At 40.2% G+C, this 18,345-nt stretch overlaps 1 protein-coding gene across 9 annotated transcripts in view; it reads right to left on the reverse strand.

Moving 5' to 3' along the window:
- The window catches only part of ubr5 (ubiquitin protein ligase E3 component n-recognin 5), a 30,717-nt gene extending 12,467 nt beyond the window's left edge, over positions 1 to 18,250 (reverse strand). For 3 of the 9 annotated variants that reach the window (XM_040012852.1, XM_040012847.1, XM_040012846.1), the window contains exons 1-29: positions 17,885 to 18,250; positions 13,852 to 13,896; positions 13,651 to 13,732; positions 13,055 to 13,131; positions 11,327 to 11,446; positions 10,429 to 10,696; positions 10,129 to 10,288; positions 9,719 to 9,868; positions 8,847 to 9,058; positions 8,531 to 8,647; positions 8,309 to 8,419; positions 7,982 to 8,136; positions 7,271 to 7,388; positions 6,836 to 7,020; positions 6,158 to 6,267; positions 5,572 to 5,684; positions 5,299 to 5,445; positions 5,053 to 5,164; positions 4,815 to 4,969; positions 4,517 to 4,714; positions 3,612 to 3,822; positions 2,770 to 2,896; positions 2,484 to 2,635; positions 1,851 to 1,946; positions 1,346 to 1,469; positions 1,129 to 1,226; positions 600 to 757; positions 351 to 442; positions 89 to 235 (exon numbers count right to left, since the gene is read on the reverse strand). In XM_040012852.1, coding sequence (XP_039868786.1) covers positions 89 to 235; positions 351 to 442; positions 600 to 757; positions 1,129 to 1,226; positions 1,346 to 1,469; positions 1,851 to 1,946; positions 2,484 to 2,635; positions 2,770 to 2,896; positions 3,612 to 3,822; positions 4,517 to 4,714; positions 4,815 to 4,969; positions 5,053 to 5,164; positions 5,299 to 5,445; positions 5,572 to 5,684; positions 6,158 to 6,267; positions 6,836 to 7,020; positions 7,271 to 7,388; positions 7,982 to 8,136; positions 8,309 to 8,419; positions 8,531 to 8,647; positions 8,847 to 9,058; positions 9,719 to 9,868; positions 10,129 to 10,288; positions 10,429 to 10,696; positions 11,327 to 11,446; positions 13,055 to 13,131; positions 13,651 to 13,732; positions 13,852 to 13,896; positions 17,885 to 17,946 — 3,902 coding nt within the window. In that variant the 5' untranslated portion in view covers positions 17,947 to 18,250. The remainder of the gene's footprint in view (positions 1 to 88; positions 236 to 350; positions 443 to 599; positions 758 to 1,128; positions 1,227 to 1,345; positions 1,470 to 1,850; positions 1,947 to 2,483; positions 2,636 to 2,769; positions 2,897 to 3,611; positions 3,823 to 4,516; positions 4,715 to 4,814; positions 4,970 to 5,052; positions 5,165 to 5,298; positions 5,446 to 5,571; positions 5,685 to 6,157; positions 6,268 to 6,835; positions 7,021 to 7,270; positions 7,389 to 7,981; positions 8,137 to 8,308; positions 8,420 to 8,530; positions 8,648 to 8,846; positions 9,059 to 9,718; positions 9,869 to 10,128; positions 10,289 to 10,428; positions 10,697 to 11,326; positions 11,447 to 13,054; positions 13,132 to 13,650; positions 13,733 to 13,851; positions 13,897 to 17,884) is intronic. The other 6 variants (XM_040012848.1, XM_040012850.1, XM_040012854.1 and 3 more) reach the window with 3 other exon arrangements.
- Between the last annotated feature and the right edge of the window lie 95 nt (positions 18,251 to 18,345).

Here is an 18,345-nt window from a genome sequence, read left to right on the forward strand (position 1 = left end):
CTAAATTCATTTGCTAACTATAAAGAACAAGAAGCACTTCTATATGAAGCAGACAAATTAAAGCCTGGGGCAGAGTTCACAGGCTCACCTGCTGTTTGGTGTTGTAACCAGGTTTGTGGTGGTGAGTAGCCTGTACAACAGATCCAGGCGAGCTGCCTTCTGACCAGCTATGAGCGTTTTACACTTGCATTTCTCCCAACAGTCACAGTACGCTGTAGGTGAAGTCCTTTTCAACCTGGGAAAGAGGATATACAAAGTCTAGTGACTTAGTTTCAAGAGCTGGTAACAATGGTAAGAGAGACGAGCATTAGCAAGGAGTGAAAAAGCCCACACTGAAAACTAGGACTTACTTGCAGTCATGTCCTTTGTGACACACCCTTGCACATTCAGTGCAACAGCAGAGGGACTCCAGCAAGCCACATGTCCGACACTCAAAGATATCCTAAATACAATGCAAGTGTCATGAAAAATGTCAACATCTATAGAAATATATTCGCAAAAGAGTTTGGCCATTCTAAAAGTAGACCGCTTACTTTCCAGACACACAACACTTCTTCTAGCGAGTACATTTTAGTGTAATGGGATTGTCACAGGCTGACCTGGTTAATGTGCTCAGCTCCAGTCCATGTAAAACTGCAGGTGTCGTTGCAGCAGAGAACATACAGGGGAGAATCATCTGGGTTTGTACCCGAGGGGCAAATCATTTCCATGAACACCGAATCAGCATCCTCCTTCTCTGTGATACCCAGGTCACCAACTGTGTTCAAGACATTTGGGGAACAACAAAAAACCATGGAAACACGGGAATGCCACTTATAACACTTTAGTTAGCTGCTGGAAGCAGGGCACCAAAATAGGTCAGGATTCACATAACTCATGGATAACCTCCAATGTTCCAGCTATTACCTAACCACTTACAATGATATCAGATGTACTAAAAACTCTGCTGCTTTCCCAGAAACTGTTCAGAGATGGCAGCTGGTTGGTAACATAATATTAGTGCAAATGTCTCCATGCCTGCTCCGTTTGCTTAGTGTGAAGATGTTAATGCAATACATGTTCTTGAATTTAGACACTTTAACACAAAGGTTTCCAGCGAACCAGTTCTCAGCCAGCTTGTTAACTCACCCTTGGCCATTTTCTGTGCAGCCTCAAGCACGGTGATAGCTGCTGGGTAAGCTCTCCCACTGACAGCTAGCATGAACGGGGTCATTCCTCGGGCATCCCTGTCAAACAAAGGCAACAATATGCATGAGCACTTCCAGGAGAGCACCTGAGCAAACGATAGCAGGGGAGAAATAAGCAGATTTTCAGTCAATTTTAATGCAGTAATAAAGACTCTTACTTTGCAGAGAGCAGCTCCCGTAAGTGTGGCCTCAGAACAACGCTGTCACACATCAGCTTAAGGATAAGGTGGGCATTGGCCTTCCTGTCTTTAGACTCAACCACAGAAGGCTCAGTGGACGGCCCTTCTCATATGGAAAACACATACAGTTAGTCAGTGGGCGTTACAAGATTTAAGCATAGAGCTGGCAATGTATTTATATGATTTATTTATATTTATAGTTCTCATTGATACAATCGTTCTTCTGGTTTGAATTAGGCGGATGCTACTGTTGTGCCGTCCTTTTTTGTAAGGTGGTCACAATGTGAGTTTATCCCCGTTCCTCCAAACGCCCTGACACAGCATGTTATAGGTTTCTAAGTTTCTAAGTTACCAAAGTGTTGGCTCCACTGCTACACAAGAATTTCCGGCAAAGACTTGGTTTTCCAAGTGTCAAAAGGTTTTCTTTTTAAATTTACCAAACTGCTTTAGTGGAAAAGAGGCACGTGATAAAGAAGGTATGCACCTGGTATTGTGGAGGTGCTCGGTCCCTGGCTGCTACCAGTGGAAGCAGTGGTGAGTGAACCCACAGCTGGTGCTAAAATGAAGTCGATGTCTCCATCTTTTCATGAAAAACAAACACAGTTTGTATTTTTAATAAAATCAGGATTATGAAAATCAAAAGACGGTTGTTATTGTAATTCTATAAAAAGGAAGGGAGGGCACTTAAAATTTAAGGCTCCACTTTCCAGTAAGGTGGTGCAAAACTACCTCACTGATTAACAACTATGGTAAAAACAAAAAAAAAGACATTGCACTGGTCTGGGTGGATTTCTACAAGTACAAGTGAATAGACCATCAAGAACTCCATAGTTGCTAAAATAATAAAAAACGCCCACACAATGAGTCAGAAATCTATTTATTTGGAAATCTCAAAAATGATGACTGTAAATTAAACAGCAAAATAACTTCTGCAATATTCTACAAATGGCTACCACTGTGTGTTTTACATTACATTAAAAAAAAAAAATCAAATTCGATGTGTTGCTGGAGAATGGTTGTGTCAGAAATAAAGATGCATTTAATTTATTTTTCTTTGTTCACTTTAAACACCACATAAAAATAATCTAACTCTACCATTTTTTTCAGATGCACTCACCAGGGTCCATGGGTGGAGGGTCAGGAACCCAACTTGGTGGAGCAATGGGTGGGGACACAGGATCCTGATGGTCACTGGATGATGGGCCAGATTCATGTCGACCAAGACCTGCTGCTCTTAAAGACCTCCGCATCATCTCCCTAAGACGAAGGCTAGTGACAATCCCCCCAAAGACAAACGAGTCAATAACTTAGATCCTGTTTCGGTGGTACTGCCAAAATGGACAGCCAAAACATTTCTTTGCTGTAGGGCATTTTTTGTTATACATTCTGTGGAGCTCATTTACCCTCTGCTGCTGGAGGAGCCGGTCCTATTTCCAGAGCTATTGCTTGAGACCACAGAGATGGCATTGGCAATTGCCTCCACAGCAGACAGACGCTCTGCAAATGTGTTCCTCTCTGACCTTTCAGCTTCTGAAATGAAATAACATGGTCACTGAGCGTGGAAAGGAATTAGCTGAAATACATATATTTACATATACATATATAATACATATATAACATATAATATCTATATGTTGATGGATTAAAATACTTGCTTCATTAAAAAAAAAAAAAAAAATACTGTTCCTTACTCTGTGTATTTGTATATAGAAACTGCATGACTGAGGATTGTTCATGAACGTACAGCATGTTTTGTAATGCATGGAAACTGCCTGCAGTTGCATGTTGGATTACATGTTACATATTGTTTTAAGAGTCACCACAGGGGTTAAAGTCTTTACATCTGGCAAGTTTTTAATTTCCTATCAGCCTCACTTTTCCCATTCTACTACATTAACTGAGGTTGAAAGATGGTCACAGCAGATGGCAGAGGAATCTTTCTGGACATTTGCAGGCTACTTCCAAAGAACATAAAAGGCTCCAAAGTAAATCACTGCAAATGGCAGGTGTGGCCATTCATTCTTTTGAGGTAAAGTATTGCCATGACTTTTCGGGCATTTCCAACTCCATTTCTATTTTTACTACTTAAAGTCCCTATTATTGATATTAATGTGAGCGTTCGAGTGAAAAGTCACCTTGCTATTGTATTTCTAATAGTTCCAAATTGGCAGGGGAGAATCTGATCGATCCTAAAAGACTTTTTTGTTCACACAGTCCACAACCACACACACACACACCCGCTTACCTTCCTCTTCTTTGGTCTCCTTGTTACTAACGGGGAAGCAGACTGAGACGGCAGCATGGAGGATGTTGCGGTTTCCATCACATCGATGACCCAAAAGTGCTCCGAGGGCTTGGCTGCCCTGATCTAACAGGAAGGCCTGCTCAAGGTTGACCAGGTACTGCCGACACGCCTCATAGTCGCAGCGCAGCACATGCTGCATTAGCGTCTGCTTCTGAAAGTGAAATAACTTGTGTGAGTACTCGTTATAATCTACATAGCATTCTGGTCTTCTATAAAGGAGGAGAGCAGGGGCACAGAGCAACACTGATCACATTGACTTGTTCTACTTGGTCAAGTACATGTTAATGTTATTAGCACCCGAGCACTAAAGTTTATTCAGGCTTTTTGAGGGGTTTAACATATTCAAAAACTCATGACATTTTGCACACAAAATGAAAATCAGAGTATTTTAAAACAAAATTTGGTAAACACGTGTAAAATGCCAAAATGGAGAAAAAAAAAAAATAGGTAAATGGGACCCCAACAGGAAGTCCACCATTTTGAGTTTAAAATGGCAATTTTGCAATTTCCAGGCGTTGTAATTTTGCAAACTCCTCCCAGGGATTTTATCAGATCAACTTTATATTGTGTCCATCTAAATACAGAACTGGGCCATATTAAATCGCAGCGCTTTTGAGCTTTGGTTGCAAGTGGCGTCTGTGATTCGACCATTTGTCATGAAAATTTAATTTCCTCTCATTCACACACAATGAATGACATACATCAGAGTGACAATTGGAAACGTTCAGCAAAGCTTGACTGCAGCATGCTCTGACGTACGCCAGGGTCCGATGGGCATCTCATCGCTGCTTGAAGCTTTAATTTTTTTTGTTTTCTATGAATGAATTAATAAAGGTTGCGTTTACCTCGATAGCCATAATAATAATAGCAGCTTTCTTTTTAATGGTGGAGTTTGAAGGGAGATTGGCCAGAGAGTGCACCCCCATTCCCAGGCTGTTTATAGGTGGCAGGTCCAACCAATCAGGATCTCGAATTCCACCCATGCAGTCTTTGGCCATAGGGTAGATTGTGCCATTTCCATCTCGGAGGATGATGGGAGACTCCTTGATAAAAATTAAATATTAAACATTTAAAGTGGAGCATTGGGTAAATATTTGTACAACGTGTAGTGAAAACATGCTGGTCCTCAATAGCCTGTCTCACCTGTCCTGCAGTAAAGATAGCCACATTGCGCTCATTCTGCCCGAGGAAGGCCAGGTTACTAGTAGGGAAGTTATTCTCCTGCTCAGCTTTGCCTGTGGCCAGGTCAAAGATGCAGTACCTTACCCAGTTACCAGTTTTCAGCACTGCGTGGACTCCTAGAAGATGACGAGATGATTAAGGTCAGGAGATATTGCAGATAAAGAACTCTATAGAAGGCTGACCTTCAGAAAAAACTCACCTTTGGAGTCAACATTTACAGCCAGAATCTCAGCCTTTTCTGGGATACAGAGCTTTTTAGGTGTTCGCTGAAAACAGTCTGGGACTTTTGGAGTGCCACCAGTTTTAACCACCTGTCAAGCAGATGGAGATGACAAAGTCAGTGAACCAAAATATCTGTAGATCATCAGTCAGATACATAACTCAGTGACTGAAATTAAGTTTCATTTACTGGAATGAAAACAAGCTGTGTTGAATCAGTTAATACCTGTAGCTCATCTATTCTGAGGAGCCTACAGTCCTGCAACAGTGATGACGGGTCTGAATCAGGGGGAGCGGCAGTGCTCTGGTTGCTCATGCTGCTTGATGTCCCAGGAAACTTGACAGCAACATATGCGCCATCGACTTTAAGCACCTACGGCACAAATAAAAGTAATAAATTGTTAAACTGAGATGCAGTTAAGGAAAAGCAAGAGTCAAAAAAAAAATAATCAAAGTTTGACCTTCTCTGTATTCAAATATTTGCTTCAGATGCACTTACCTTTCCCACAGGAACATTTTTAACATCTTCCACAAAGACTACCTCTCTAAGAGGCCACTGCTCCTCATTGACCTTTTCTTCCTCTTTGGGAGCTGGTGTAGAGCGTCTTCGCTCTACAAGCGGGACAGCACATTTAATTTTAGTCGTTTTATCATTGTATATCATTTACATTAAGGTACTATAAGCAGCTCAGAAAAATACTTCAAAATAGGCCTGCACAGTACAAAAGAAAAGAAAAACAAACAAACAAAAAGGTGAAGCTTTAGTGTGTACTTGTGAAAAGTAATTAAAACTGACAGTTTGCCACATGGTTCATGTGATAAGCAGTTGTAAGAAGGCAACCAGATATGCCACAGTATATAGTGCGAGTTGGCCACATTTCCTTCACAGGAAAACAGGCGGGGGAAAAAAAAAAGTTGCTGATAAAACCGTGTGCACCATCTGTTTCAAAGTCAAAGGGACTAATGAGAGCACAGAGAGAGGAAGAAATTGGTTCTGTGCCTGGGAGATAGGAAAGTCAAGCCTTGGATGTTGTTGATACAGCAAATAGTTAAAGAGAGAGATGGTATGAGACAAGATTACATACTGTAGGGCAGAGAGGCACTGCTAGCAATGGAAGAGGTATCACTGCAAGTAGATGCTGGGGAGGGAGGAGGACCCATTTCAGTCTTCACCAGCTCTGGCTTGCTTTCAGTCCTATGAGAGGAGACCAAGACAAATGGATTCATTTTCCTGCTGTTTTTCTGAGCATACTACTCTCTGCAACGACATGTGTATTTCACTTATGTCTATTGACACAGAATGAAAATCTTATGATCAAGATAGAATCCATCTTGCCAGGCTTCAAGCTACACACCTGTGGCTGGCAGTTAATTCAGGTCTATTACTATCCTGACAAACTACTGGCTAACAAAGCTGCACCAAGAGCATACTTTCAGGTGCAACAGTACATAAGATATAATTCACCCAATCACCTACCAAGTCCTTTCCCCCAATTTGACTTCATTTTAATAGCAAATTTTGCTTAGAAAGATGCCAAGAATTGTCTAATGATGAGCTTACTGCACAGCTACCGTGACTACCTGCTTCGTAACTTTCAAAACTAGCATATGGTAGACCCATCATTGGCTTACTGAACTAAGTATGTGTCCTTTTCCAGGCAGTTACCAACGACGTCTTCACAGATACATAACAAACCATCTGCTGAAACACTATTCACATCCAAACATGTAAAAGCTTTCTGCTAAATAAAAATGAAACTGACTTGATTTCCTGGGTCTTAGTGGTCTTCTCCATGTTCTTCAGGCTCTCTGGTGAGCGCAGCTGGAACCTGCAGCTGTCGTTCATGTTCCAGACAGACTCCAAGAGGACACCCACTTTGGGAATTCCAGCACTGACAGAAAAGGCCACTGCACCGGCATGGTAAAGGGGATTGTTTCTCAAACACACCTAAGGAAAAAGAAACTCGTAACTTGATCGGTGCCCAGTGTTTATTACAGGTAAAGTTTGAGATGGCAAATTAACTGAGGATGAACTTGGTCCCCATTTTCCAAAATAATAATAATAATAATAATAATGAAATAAAATCTCCTCAAAACAAAAAAGATTAAAAAAAAAAAAAAAAAAAAAAAACACCCAAAAAAACAACCCAACAACATACAAAAACAAAAAACAAAAAACAAAACAAGTTTCTTCCTACCTGTGTTCCCACAGTGATGTTGGGTATTGAGGAGATGCCAGCACTGGATTTTGGCTTTTTGTTCTTGGCTCTGGCCTTTTCAAGCATCTTCTTCCTTTGACTGAAAGGCACAACACCCCTGCAGAGAGATGGAAGCAGTAAACTTAAAACAAAAACAAACAAATAAAAACAAAAAGCAAAACACTTCACTGACATCTACACTTTTCCTATGATACAATATGCAATGCTCTCATGCCGACTGTGACATCACTTGGTAATCTGTCTCCATTGTGTGTTTTGCCATAAGACAGAGGTTACTGCAGTTGATGTACAAATTTTCAGGATCTTTTGACATTTTAAAAATATCTCTTTAGCTTTTTCTTTTTTTGTGGGGTGGGGGGGTTAGCACAGAAAAAAATCATTTCAATCAAACTATATGAACAGGGAACACAAGGTGTACAATTTTCAGACACAAAAGCTGGAAAAAATAATAATACATGCATCACTGGTAGCACTTAGTAATGTTATGGCACGTAGACAGTAAGTGCTACAACTAACGCGGACAATTCTTGACTTAACCTATTGTTCTGCTCGTAATGAACAGTCCTGGATCGTAAGACAAACTGAGTGGTACGACAATGTTATGGGGGCCCTTTCAAGCCAATGTTGCCATTTCCCGTAAACAACTAGAAATCAATATAACTTCACAGAAAAACAACATTTTCTTCTCACCACCAGTAGAGGCTATTCTCCAGCTGTGCACATGTGTAGAGTGCACAGCAATGCAGCGACACCATGCGTTCCCCCTGCAGCTCAGGGAAAGCCTGTGCACTGTGCTCCAGCTTTGAGGCTACGGTGCTCAGTGTTTCGTCCACCCAGGTTGCCACCTGCATGACATCCATACAAACATCAGCTAATGAACAGATGATTAAATAAATGTCAATTGTTAGAATAGTTCATGAACAATTAAAAACAAACAAACAAACAAACAGCAATAATTGTCTCAAGGCTGCACAAACAACCTTGTTCTAATGTAAAGAAAAACAATTAAAAACCTACCTTGTTGGTCTCTGTAGCTACAGTGGCCCTGATGCTATTGGCAGACAGTAAGGTAATCTTCTCATTAGCCAGCCCCAGGAAGGATATACGTGGGTGATGAATAGCAGGATTCTGATGTGACAAATACCAGGAAGTTAGTGATTGCTACAATAAAAGATACATATATATCTTATTTCACTAGATTTTAGTTTTTCTTCCAGTAACACGGGTTGAATTCATCACCTGTGGATTCCTGTAGGGTTCGGATTCACTCCACTTCCACTGATACAGCTCTCCTTTGGAGCTCACAGCTACCAGCTCTGAGAACATTGCTCCAATGCTCACAAACTTCACACCATCCTAGAAAGGAAATTGAAGATCTCAGCAAATGTAGGATCAAGAAAAACTTCAATCCAACTCAACTCCAATCATGATGCACAGACACCAGACGAACAAAGGAAACAGGTGAAATCTCCACTTGCCTTGCAATAATGACGCAACTTCCTGTTTGTTTGTTTTAAAAAGACAATCTCTGAACCGTCTTCTGTGCTTTTCTTACCTTGTCAGGCCACCACTGGAGCTCCTCTCCCAGGGAAACGGGGCTCTGCACAGGGATACTCTTCTTGTCAAGACTTTGTTCCCCCTCACGGCTGGTGGAACCGCGCTCCGTGTCAAAAGAGGCCCCGTCGAGCCACCGACGCTCACGTAACCTCAATACAGACTCACGTTCACGCAACAGCTCTGAGTCACGCTCTAAGGGAAGAAGGAGAACTGGTATGCAATAAGGTCACACCAGTGGGATAGAAGTAAGCCACTCTCTGGGAAAGACCCGTCAACATCGTTTTAAGAATAGAGAGAGAAAGATAGATTCTTTAGAATCACTATAATGAAAAATCAATCAATTTCAATACTTGAGATTGAGTGGGAATCTAAATTATACTGTGGTGAGTCACATTGCACGCTCATTAAAATGCGAGACAGAAGAGGAAGTGGATAGACAGAAAGAAAGCATGCATATGGGCTAAAAGTGGGCTAGGGAGGGTTTTAAATAGACCCTTGAAGGGTCCTTGTTAGGACAGGTGGGCCTAGCGGGCCTTTCTCAGAGAGCTCACAGTATGTACTACAGCCATGCAGCATAAAACACCAAACATTCATAATATAAACTCAGCTAAACAAACTAAAGGGAAACGTACACTGTAGACCACGAGAACCATTTCGCTTTCACAAGCTTTACAGAAACACCTGAACGGTGGTTAACTGTAAGTGCAGTATTTGGCATTACACCCACAGTCGCCTTGATTTCCAGCTTTTAAGTAGTATTCCCTTATAAAGCAATCCCCAGATGAACAAAAGCCATCACCAGTGCTGCCACCAAAGCCTTTAGAACACCCTGCCTTCCCATCACTAGTCAGAAGAGAGTTGTTGAGTTACCTCTGGAGGATCCCAGGCGAGACAGTGACGAGCGTCTAAAAGAGGGATAGCCAAAGTAGCTAATGTCCTCAGAAAACATGGCATCAGCATCAATGATGACGCTGGGATGGGCTGAATGGATATCTGCATCCAACAGGGACATCAGATCCTCTGTACAAGGGAAGCACACATAAAATTTCAAATTTTAAGACAGAATCATAAAACCCCTCAAATCTTTTTTTATGATTATGGTAAAACAATTTCAATTTACAATGATCAGAATTTAAAACATCAAAACTTTTTGCCAAAAGCCTACTTATATCTTAATGTGCTGCACTCAAATTAAAAGTACACTGTTTCAGTGTTAAAGAGTAGTCATTTCGCAAAACAACATCATTACATATGAGCCATTTGCTATTTGTGTGACAAACCTCCAGGGAGGTAAGACTCGCTGGCAGTGTCATCGCCATCATCTCCATCTTCATCATCCCGGCTCAGCAGGTTATTTACGGCGAGGTTGACATCTAGGTTGGTTCTCTGGAGCTCCCTAATGATCACACTCCTGGATTTTCCTTGAAGAACTACCTGGGCCTGGGGAATGTACAAGGACACAAAAGTAAAAAAACATTTCTCATGAATATCACTGTTAATTACTGTAAAGACAGGATTAAAAGAGGCTACAAAAACATTCTTAAGAGGAAGGGTCTGTGTAAAGGCTGAGCGTGCTGTACCTGAGTAATGAGTTCTTCGGGGATGACAGAAGCAGGTATGACAGGCTGAGGCTGGCTACTCAGAAGTCCTGAGCCTCGGTCTCTTCCTGTACGGATGACCCTGGTCTGTCGACGGGAGTCGCGAGCTGCTGTTGACGACCTACCCGATGTGCCTCCGCCTCCTCCGCCTCCTCCTCCACTGCTTCCACCTCCTGCTCCACCTCCTCCTCCTCCTCCTCCACTTCCACCTCCACCACTGCCTCCATTTACACCAGAGCTCCAGCGACTCCTGTTACATACAGTTTAAAGACACAATCAGACAACTGCAAAAACACACCACCTGACTACAAACACGCACACATCTGATTACAAAGGAATTTGGTCTTTGTGACAGCAGAGACGGGCTAGTCCACACTGAGATGGAATCAGCAAGACTTAAAAAAAAAATCCCAAAAAATTCTGATTAAACTGGTGCCCCTTTTCCTCATTTAATCAGGCAAAGTGAAAGAAAAAAATTTCATTGTAGAATAATAGCATATACACAGATTAATTTTTAGGAAAATTACTATTAGGAAGTAATAGATTTGTTTATTTGGGATGTTCGAACCATTTTTCCTAGGCATTGAATTGTATTAAGGTCTTACAACAACAATATTTTGTAGTAGCAAGTGGTTCTCCAGTGGTCACCAATATGAAAAGCAGTAAGAAAACCACAAGGATAAAAAAGCTGATGCTTTTTGATGCGTCCGCTGGGGATACATTTACATTTTACAACACCCTAAAATGTTCTCACCAGAATGTGTGGCAGTGAAAAAAAAAGCAAGGAAAACACCACTAACTCACTGCTGAGCCACTGTTAAGCTCTATACACTGAGCTTTCACAGGACCATTCGACTCTGTCAGCCCTGCCAGAACTTACCCAAGGGTGTTGCCTGCCAGTCTGCCCAGTGTGTCAGAACCAGACAGGAACCAGGGTGGATCACTGGTCCTGCCTGGCCTGGAGCTCCTTCCTGTCCCTGAACCACTGCTCAACTTTGAACTGGAAACAAAAGATGGGAGATCAGTTACAAACCTACAGATGTCCCAAAAGGACTAAAAAACAAACAAACCAAAAAAAAAAAAAAAAAAAAAAAATCCTCTCGCTTTTTATATATATATATATATATATATATATATATATATATATATATATATATTTTTTTTTTTTATTATTTTTTTTTTAACCTTTATAACCTGGGTTAACAAAGTAAATTTACCCCAGGTATTAGTTAATTTACACCCCTTGGTTCAGGATTCATTTTATTATTAAACTATGAAACAGGAGGGGGTATTTTGGAGACTAGCATGGCAACACCCTTGGGAATCAGAATTGGCTGCAACTCATTCCTCCATCAAGACTTTCCATTTTTAAAAGTTCTTGGGTTTTGGGGCTGCGAGTGCTTTCTCCTAATAATTGAATAATGTATGAGTCTAAACAAAAGTAGTTTGCTGCAATATTCCTAAGTGATGTGTTGTACATTTGTATAATTTGTCTTTTGAATGAAAGAAAAAAACCCTTTTAACGAAACATAATCAGGTATTACTACACTGTTACAGAAGGAAATGCAATACAGAAAAGGAAAGTCAAATGATTCAGATATAATAAAAGCAAACAACAAATTCAATCCACCAGTCAACAAACTGACACAATCCATTACAATTCAAAACCACACAAATGTGTTTGTTGAGTATGCTGACAAACTTCCCAAAGACAACTTGTCAAGGCTCTTTTCGTCGGGCTTCCCAACAACCCACAATAGTGCCAAATGAATAGCTAAGCCATGTCCTGTTGTTCTGCAAGTCTGTGGCAGGGAACGAAACATATGCTCTACAGCAAAATCTGGAGCAGAGGGCTCCTTAGTCTCTTACAGCCCAACTCGCATGCATATTGAACAGCTAGTATATGAAATCACTGTTGGATGTTGTTCTGCTGGCAGGACATCAACAACTATCAATGAGACACTCACCAAAATACATGTTCATAGCCAACGAGAAACAAAGCAGCTAGTGAAAAGGTATTTTTATAGAAACATACAAAAAAAAAAAAAAAAAAAAAAAAGGAGTTGTGGCAAATGGCACACACTTGCTCAGCCAAAAAGGGAACTGGCTTTCGGAACCTTACAAAACAATTTTAGGGCTGCTATGTTTTTAGTCTATTGGTGTCAAGAAAAAAAAAAAAAGCTTTTTCTTTTTATATTCGAGGTACAAAAAAAAAATTCCTAAGACAGAGCTATACTGAGAAGATTTGATTTGAATTAAACTAAAACAAGAGCATCTGATATTCAAACAGCAGTTTAGGTAAGATAATTTATAGAAATACATGTTTACAGCTATAGATTTAAGACTTTGGAGCTAATCTTTGTTGAAACAGACAATACCACAGTAATATGCTAGAAATGAAACCATGTCCAAATGTGTTATACTCGCCAAAAAGGGCATAAGTATTGACTAGAATTCACATTACAGCAACCAAGATCCATGAGCCTGAGCATATTCGCTGCATCTTGAATGAGACGTCTCCACAAGCAATCTGTTTTCCAATTCAGTGCCAAAGCTAAAAGCTAAAAAGGTTTCCTGGGACAGATCCCATCATAAACAAGTCTCTCACCCATCGCTGCCATCCGGCTTGTTGAGCTCCAGGCGATCCGGCTGGACAGCAAAGCTGATTCTGCATACACGTCCATCCTGAAAGAGTCGCAACAGTGACTTTTAATGTATTACATTAATCAAAAAGGGAAAACAAATACATTTACATTAATTTATTACATTAGGAAATGAAAACAAAACTGAGTAAAATACAGTCTTTTCTTTAAACTATTTTTCTAAGATAGTTAATTAGCATGTTAACTACACCATACCAACTCATTTATCACAGTGCAATCTATAATTCAACATCATAATGTGGCATCAGCTTGACATGAATAAACACACTCAACACTTCAGCTAAGCATCTTTCACCCACTTGCAATATACAAACTGAGGTCAACTAACTAATGACTCTTCACTGCAGTGTTCAAACTGAGCTGCACCAACTGCAGAATTATGACGAATATTAACAACATATTTAAAAAAAAAAAACCTAGTCCATATCTACATCTATTGAAGCATATTATCTCATGTTGTACAGCAAAGTCAGAGGGCATCTGATAACTGTGACCTGGCAGCAGATCAGCAGCTGTTTGATTTGATGACTTATAGCATTACCTCAAGGAGAAATCCGGCATGGTTTGGACCGACAACACACTGTTTTAGGGTGGCCTGCTCCAGCAGACTAAGGTGTGGATGACTGCATTAAAGGAAAAAGAAAAAAGTGACCCAACACAGGACAGCAAGCAAAATAATGTTTGCATTAAGTGATCACACTGAATAAAACCACCTAAAAATACAACGCAGATACACACTCACCTGTTATAACTATACTTGTTGAGCTTCTCTGAGACTTCACGGAGTCTGAGAAAAAAACAAAAAACAAAAACAAACTACATTAACATATCACCCAGACCAATTTAAGACCTCAATACAGGTTCCTGTGTGAGAGTCAAAAAAGCATACTGAGAGAAATGCTGTAACATGAGTTACTGTTTATATACACAAGCCCTTTTAACTTGCATACAAATTACTGTAAAACATTTTTAAAAGCGCAAAGAATATAGGTGTATTTCAGAAGGCTTTAACATATATGCATCTTTTCAGTTTATCTGAATGATCATAATGATCTGAGGACAACTTGTTAATTCAATTCAATTCAATTCAATTAGGAACTAGGAAAACAAAACCTCTTTTCTACCTTATAGCAAGACAAGAAAGAAGCCCAAGATAAAAGATGACAATGTTAAACACTTGATAATGTTTTGCTTTTAAAAACAATGACATACAATAGGTTGCTAATAACACACACAAAAAATAAATGTTCTTGATCAGCACTGACGAAACATCTGTGGGGACTTGTATGTGATGATGTTTGTACAGCAAGCATTATGAGCCTGTTGGAGTGTGTAGAGTCAATGCAATGACTCAGTGTTACCTTTTAAATTTCTCACTATTTGAGAATAAAATGTATATTATACTTAAATTAATGAATGGTTACAAACTGGTAAAAACGCTCTCTTATAGTTCTGTTGATTTTTGTTTAACTGTAGCTAAAAGGCTCTTTGTTAGGCTCCAAAGTTTCCTCTAAGAAGGACGATCCATAGGAAGATATCAGTCAGAGGCACAAGCCAGAGTTGTAGTATGCATTTGAAATACCTTGCAGCAAGTTCCCAGACATGGTTTTAGTCTAGTCCCAGGCTAAAAGAAAATTCAATAACCTTCATTAAAAAAATAAGTTTATGGTCTGGGACTAAGCTTAAATCCACGCCTGGAAAACTGGGCCTCAGTCAGTTTTTAATGTACTATATAGTTCAAAGGTTATGAATCCACAACCCACCATTACTGGCAATGTGGAAAAAAATTACACTTCATTGATTTTCACTGCTTCATGCCTTTTATCAAATAGACACAAAGCAGTTTAAAGAAAATATAAAATATATTATAACAGCTCTTTCAAGCTTTGCTTTGAGTTGCCCCCAAGTGTAAAGTAAACTATTTTTGGTCCCTTTTCCACTTGACAATCCTGACAAATGTGCTGTAAGATTGCCTATATTGACATTTAAGATGAGTCATGACCACCATCCAGCTGTCTGCAGGCAACTGAATCTTCTATCTGCAACTCTAGTAAGAACAATGTGAGGATGGTATGAAAATATCACATGCTTAGCCCTACATGGTGTCAACGAGAAACTGAAATGGTCCAAATAGAAAACAGATACTGATTTTTTTTTTCCCCCCAGAACCACCTGACAATAAAAAATAAAATAAAAATCTTCCACTGACACAATGAAAAGCAGTTGTCTGTCTTGCCAGTCCAAAATAATCGTTTTAATTGGTTAAAAAAAAACAAAAACAAAAAAAACAAACAAAAACAACACATTCAAGGATTGCTGTAAACTTTTAATACTCTGTTTTATAACTTTCTGAAATAGGCAGCCTAACTCTGTGCTTCTGCAGTCCACTAAAAATCAGCACAGAAAAAGAATGAAAGAAATTAGACATCAACTTCCATACTTAATTTAGAGTCTCTTTTATGAAGAAGTGTCCCATGTCATGAAACCCATTTGCACCTCACACACTCATGGAAATGCAGTTATCCAATCATGCTTCAGCACACACGAGGTCTGGATTGCACAGTTTCCTGAACTCTTAAGTGCAAAAGATCACTGGTGATGTGATGAGTGACCTAACTCAAAATGCAAACTCCAAGATGTGAGAAAAACAAAAAGCATCACAATGTACATGTTACTGTCAAGGCCAAACATACAAAATCACATAAATCTCACTACTTAGACATACAAAAAAAAAAAAAGAATTGTATACTAAAATAGATGCACAGCCTATGCAGAATGTCAGAAAATGCCAGTAAATATGCAATCTAATTCCACCCTTTAGAAATCAATCAAATGCAAGGTAGAATATAAACAGGAAATATTTTTAAATTACATCCAATGCCTCTAAACCACTGGGACATAACAGAACAGGCAGAATTCTCATCAGACACAGAACATATTAAAAGCTCATGCCTCACTCCTAACACTGCAAAAAAAGTAAGAGAAAATGACTCACAAAGCATCCAGGTCAGCCATTCACTACCCTTCCCATCAAACAAATGGTAGTACCCTAGCACAGACAAGTCTATTCCCTTCAATGAGCCATTTAAAACTGTTTCACCGCAGCAGAAAAAAACCCCACATAAAATATCCATCTCACTACAGGGGAATGCCATTTGCCATTTCACTGTCCTAAATGAATGTGTGCAAGCAAACCTCAGGTCAAACAAAGAAATCTGACCAGATATTCATGTTAGGCAAGCTGGACTAAGCCTTTTTATGTCAGATAGAAGCACTTATCTGCTTTGACAACTGCAAGTTCATGGAGAAGAGAGAGAGAGAGAGAGAGAGAGAGTGAGTGAGTGAGTGAGCAAGGGGGGGGGGGGGGCATAGCACCACATGGTGACAGCAGCATGCAATGACATGCATGCCTGGGGATCGAAAAAGCCTGACCTCTTTTAAGGAAGGAATAGTCCATACAATCAAGATGTTTCAGCGGTGCCTCTGACCATCAAGAGCAAACTGCGCTTTCCTGTCAATCAGACCAAAGCTGATCCCCGCAGATTTGGACCGTACATCAACCAACAGAGGGTGTTTAAATCCTCCCGTGCCCATAACCAGTATTTAATCTCAAGGTCATTCTAAAAACACTTTGACTTCTTGACCTCTTTGTCTTTAAGTAGTGCAGCTCATTAATCAGTTAAGTCTCAATGGGTGTTATAAATAGTTTTATCATAAATCGCATGTTCTGCCAAAAAAAAAAAAAAAAAGGGTCGTAAACAATCTCCTGGACACCCTCGCTAAACCCACCGATAAGCGACCGCTTCAGTCCAGAACTAAAAATCCATAAAGTCAGAGTGATGCATAACAGCACTTTGTTCCAAGCAACAATGTAGTATGTGGCCAAATACACTGTGCAGTGCCACATTGTATTAAGGCAACAGTGAAAAGACTTAAAATGTCGCGTGTGAGCACTCAGGGAAATTTAGAATCCAGCACAGACCGTAAACTTTAAAAGCCTTGGTTTGCCACCTTATTAAAGTCAATAACAATATAAATTTGAATGCGATGGTGCTAACAGTACTTCGCTGCATATTTTAGATATTTATCTCAGTGCGCAATGCTAAAAGCAGACAAGCGGTGACAAAATTTCAAATGATGTTAGTAATTAAATGCTTAATGAAGCGTCAAGAAAAAGAAGAGCATTCCACAAACGCCCTGAGATGCAAATATTTGGCTTTCTTAAGAGCGTGGTACCGAATTAACTAGGTTGCTAGCATTAGCAGCTAGCTATCGGTAAGCTGACGTTAGCCGCTGCATAGATCACGGTAAATCAACAAGACGCTCGCAAAGCAAACAATGACACTTGTCAAAGAGCGTATATGGTAACAGTAAAAAATTTAAATCTTTTTCGTGTACAAAGCTGTGTTTTACAACCTTTAATACCCTCTCTTTACCCCATCCCCCAACCGCGCAACTTTGACTAAGAGCCAATCCATCCAGAGAACCAAGGAAACCGACAGCTAGCGTTAGCTATTCGACTGAAAGCCAGTTAACAGGTTAGCATGTTAGCAAATGACTCTGTTTAGGTAGCAGCAAGCTAACAAGGATCCCTCAAAATGCCGGGCCTCGTTTTACCCCCCGAGTGGGGGGGTCATTTAAATAATTTAAACCCGAACATATTCACATGACAATGTCAACATCGAGCACAAATATTACCTCGAATACTAAGCAATGCTGCCCGCACATAAATATTGATTTCAAGTCTTCTTTTTCCACGGGCCGCAACAAAATACCTGTCATTGAGCTGATCCTCGGTCCCGGGCAACGGGTGAACCACGAAGTGTATAGATGTCATTGGGCTAATCCAAAATCACACCGAGACGTGTGGAAATGGGTACTCTTTCGATTACTGTATATATGAGGATTCATAGGAATCTTTTAAGGGCGAAAAAGCTCGAGTTAGATCCCAGCCTCCTCACCCACATGCCGCCATCTTAACTCTAACCAGCTTCTTCTGTGTGTGTTGATTAGTGCACATGCACTCGCTCCGCTGGTTGGACCTCTAGCACAAACAGGAAATAAAAAAATTGGATGGGGCTGGCCTCGAGAAGAAAGACATCTGTAACAAAAAGCCAAGCGTTGCACTCCCACACTCCGAAGGCTTTGTTCTAATCCAGTGCACCTATTGCATCTTAGTATGTTTTGTCTGTTAGGCAGTCGAGGTGTTCATATGTTCACTAAAGCACTATGAAGG

The sequence above is a fragment of the Simochromis diagramma genome, unplaced genomic scaffold, assembly GCF_900408965.1.
Source record: "Simochromis diagramma unplaced genomic scaffold, fSimDia1.1 OVJJ01000618.1, whole genome shotgun sequence".
Lineage (NCBI taxonomy): Eukaryota > Metazoa > Chordata > Actinopteri > Cichliformes > Cichlidae > Simochromis > Simochromis diagramma.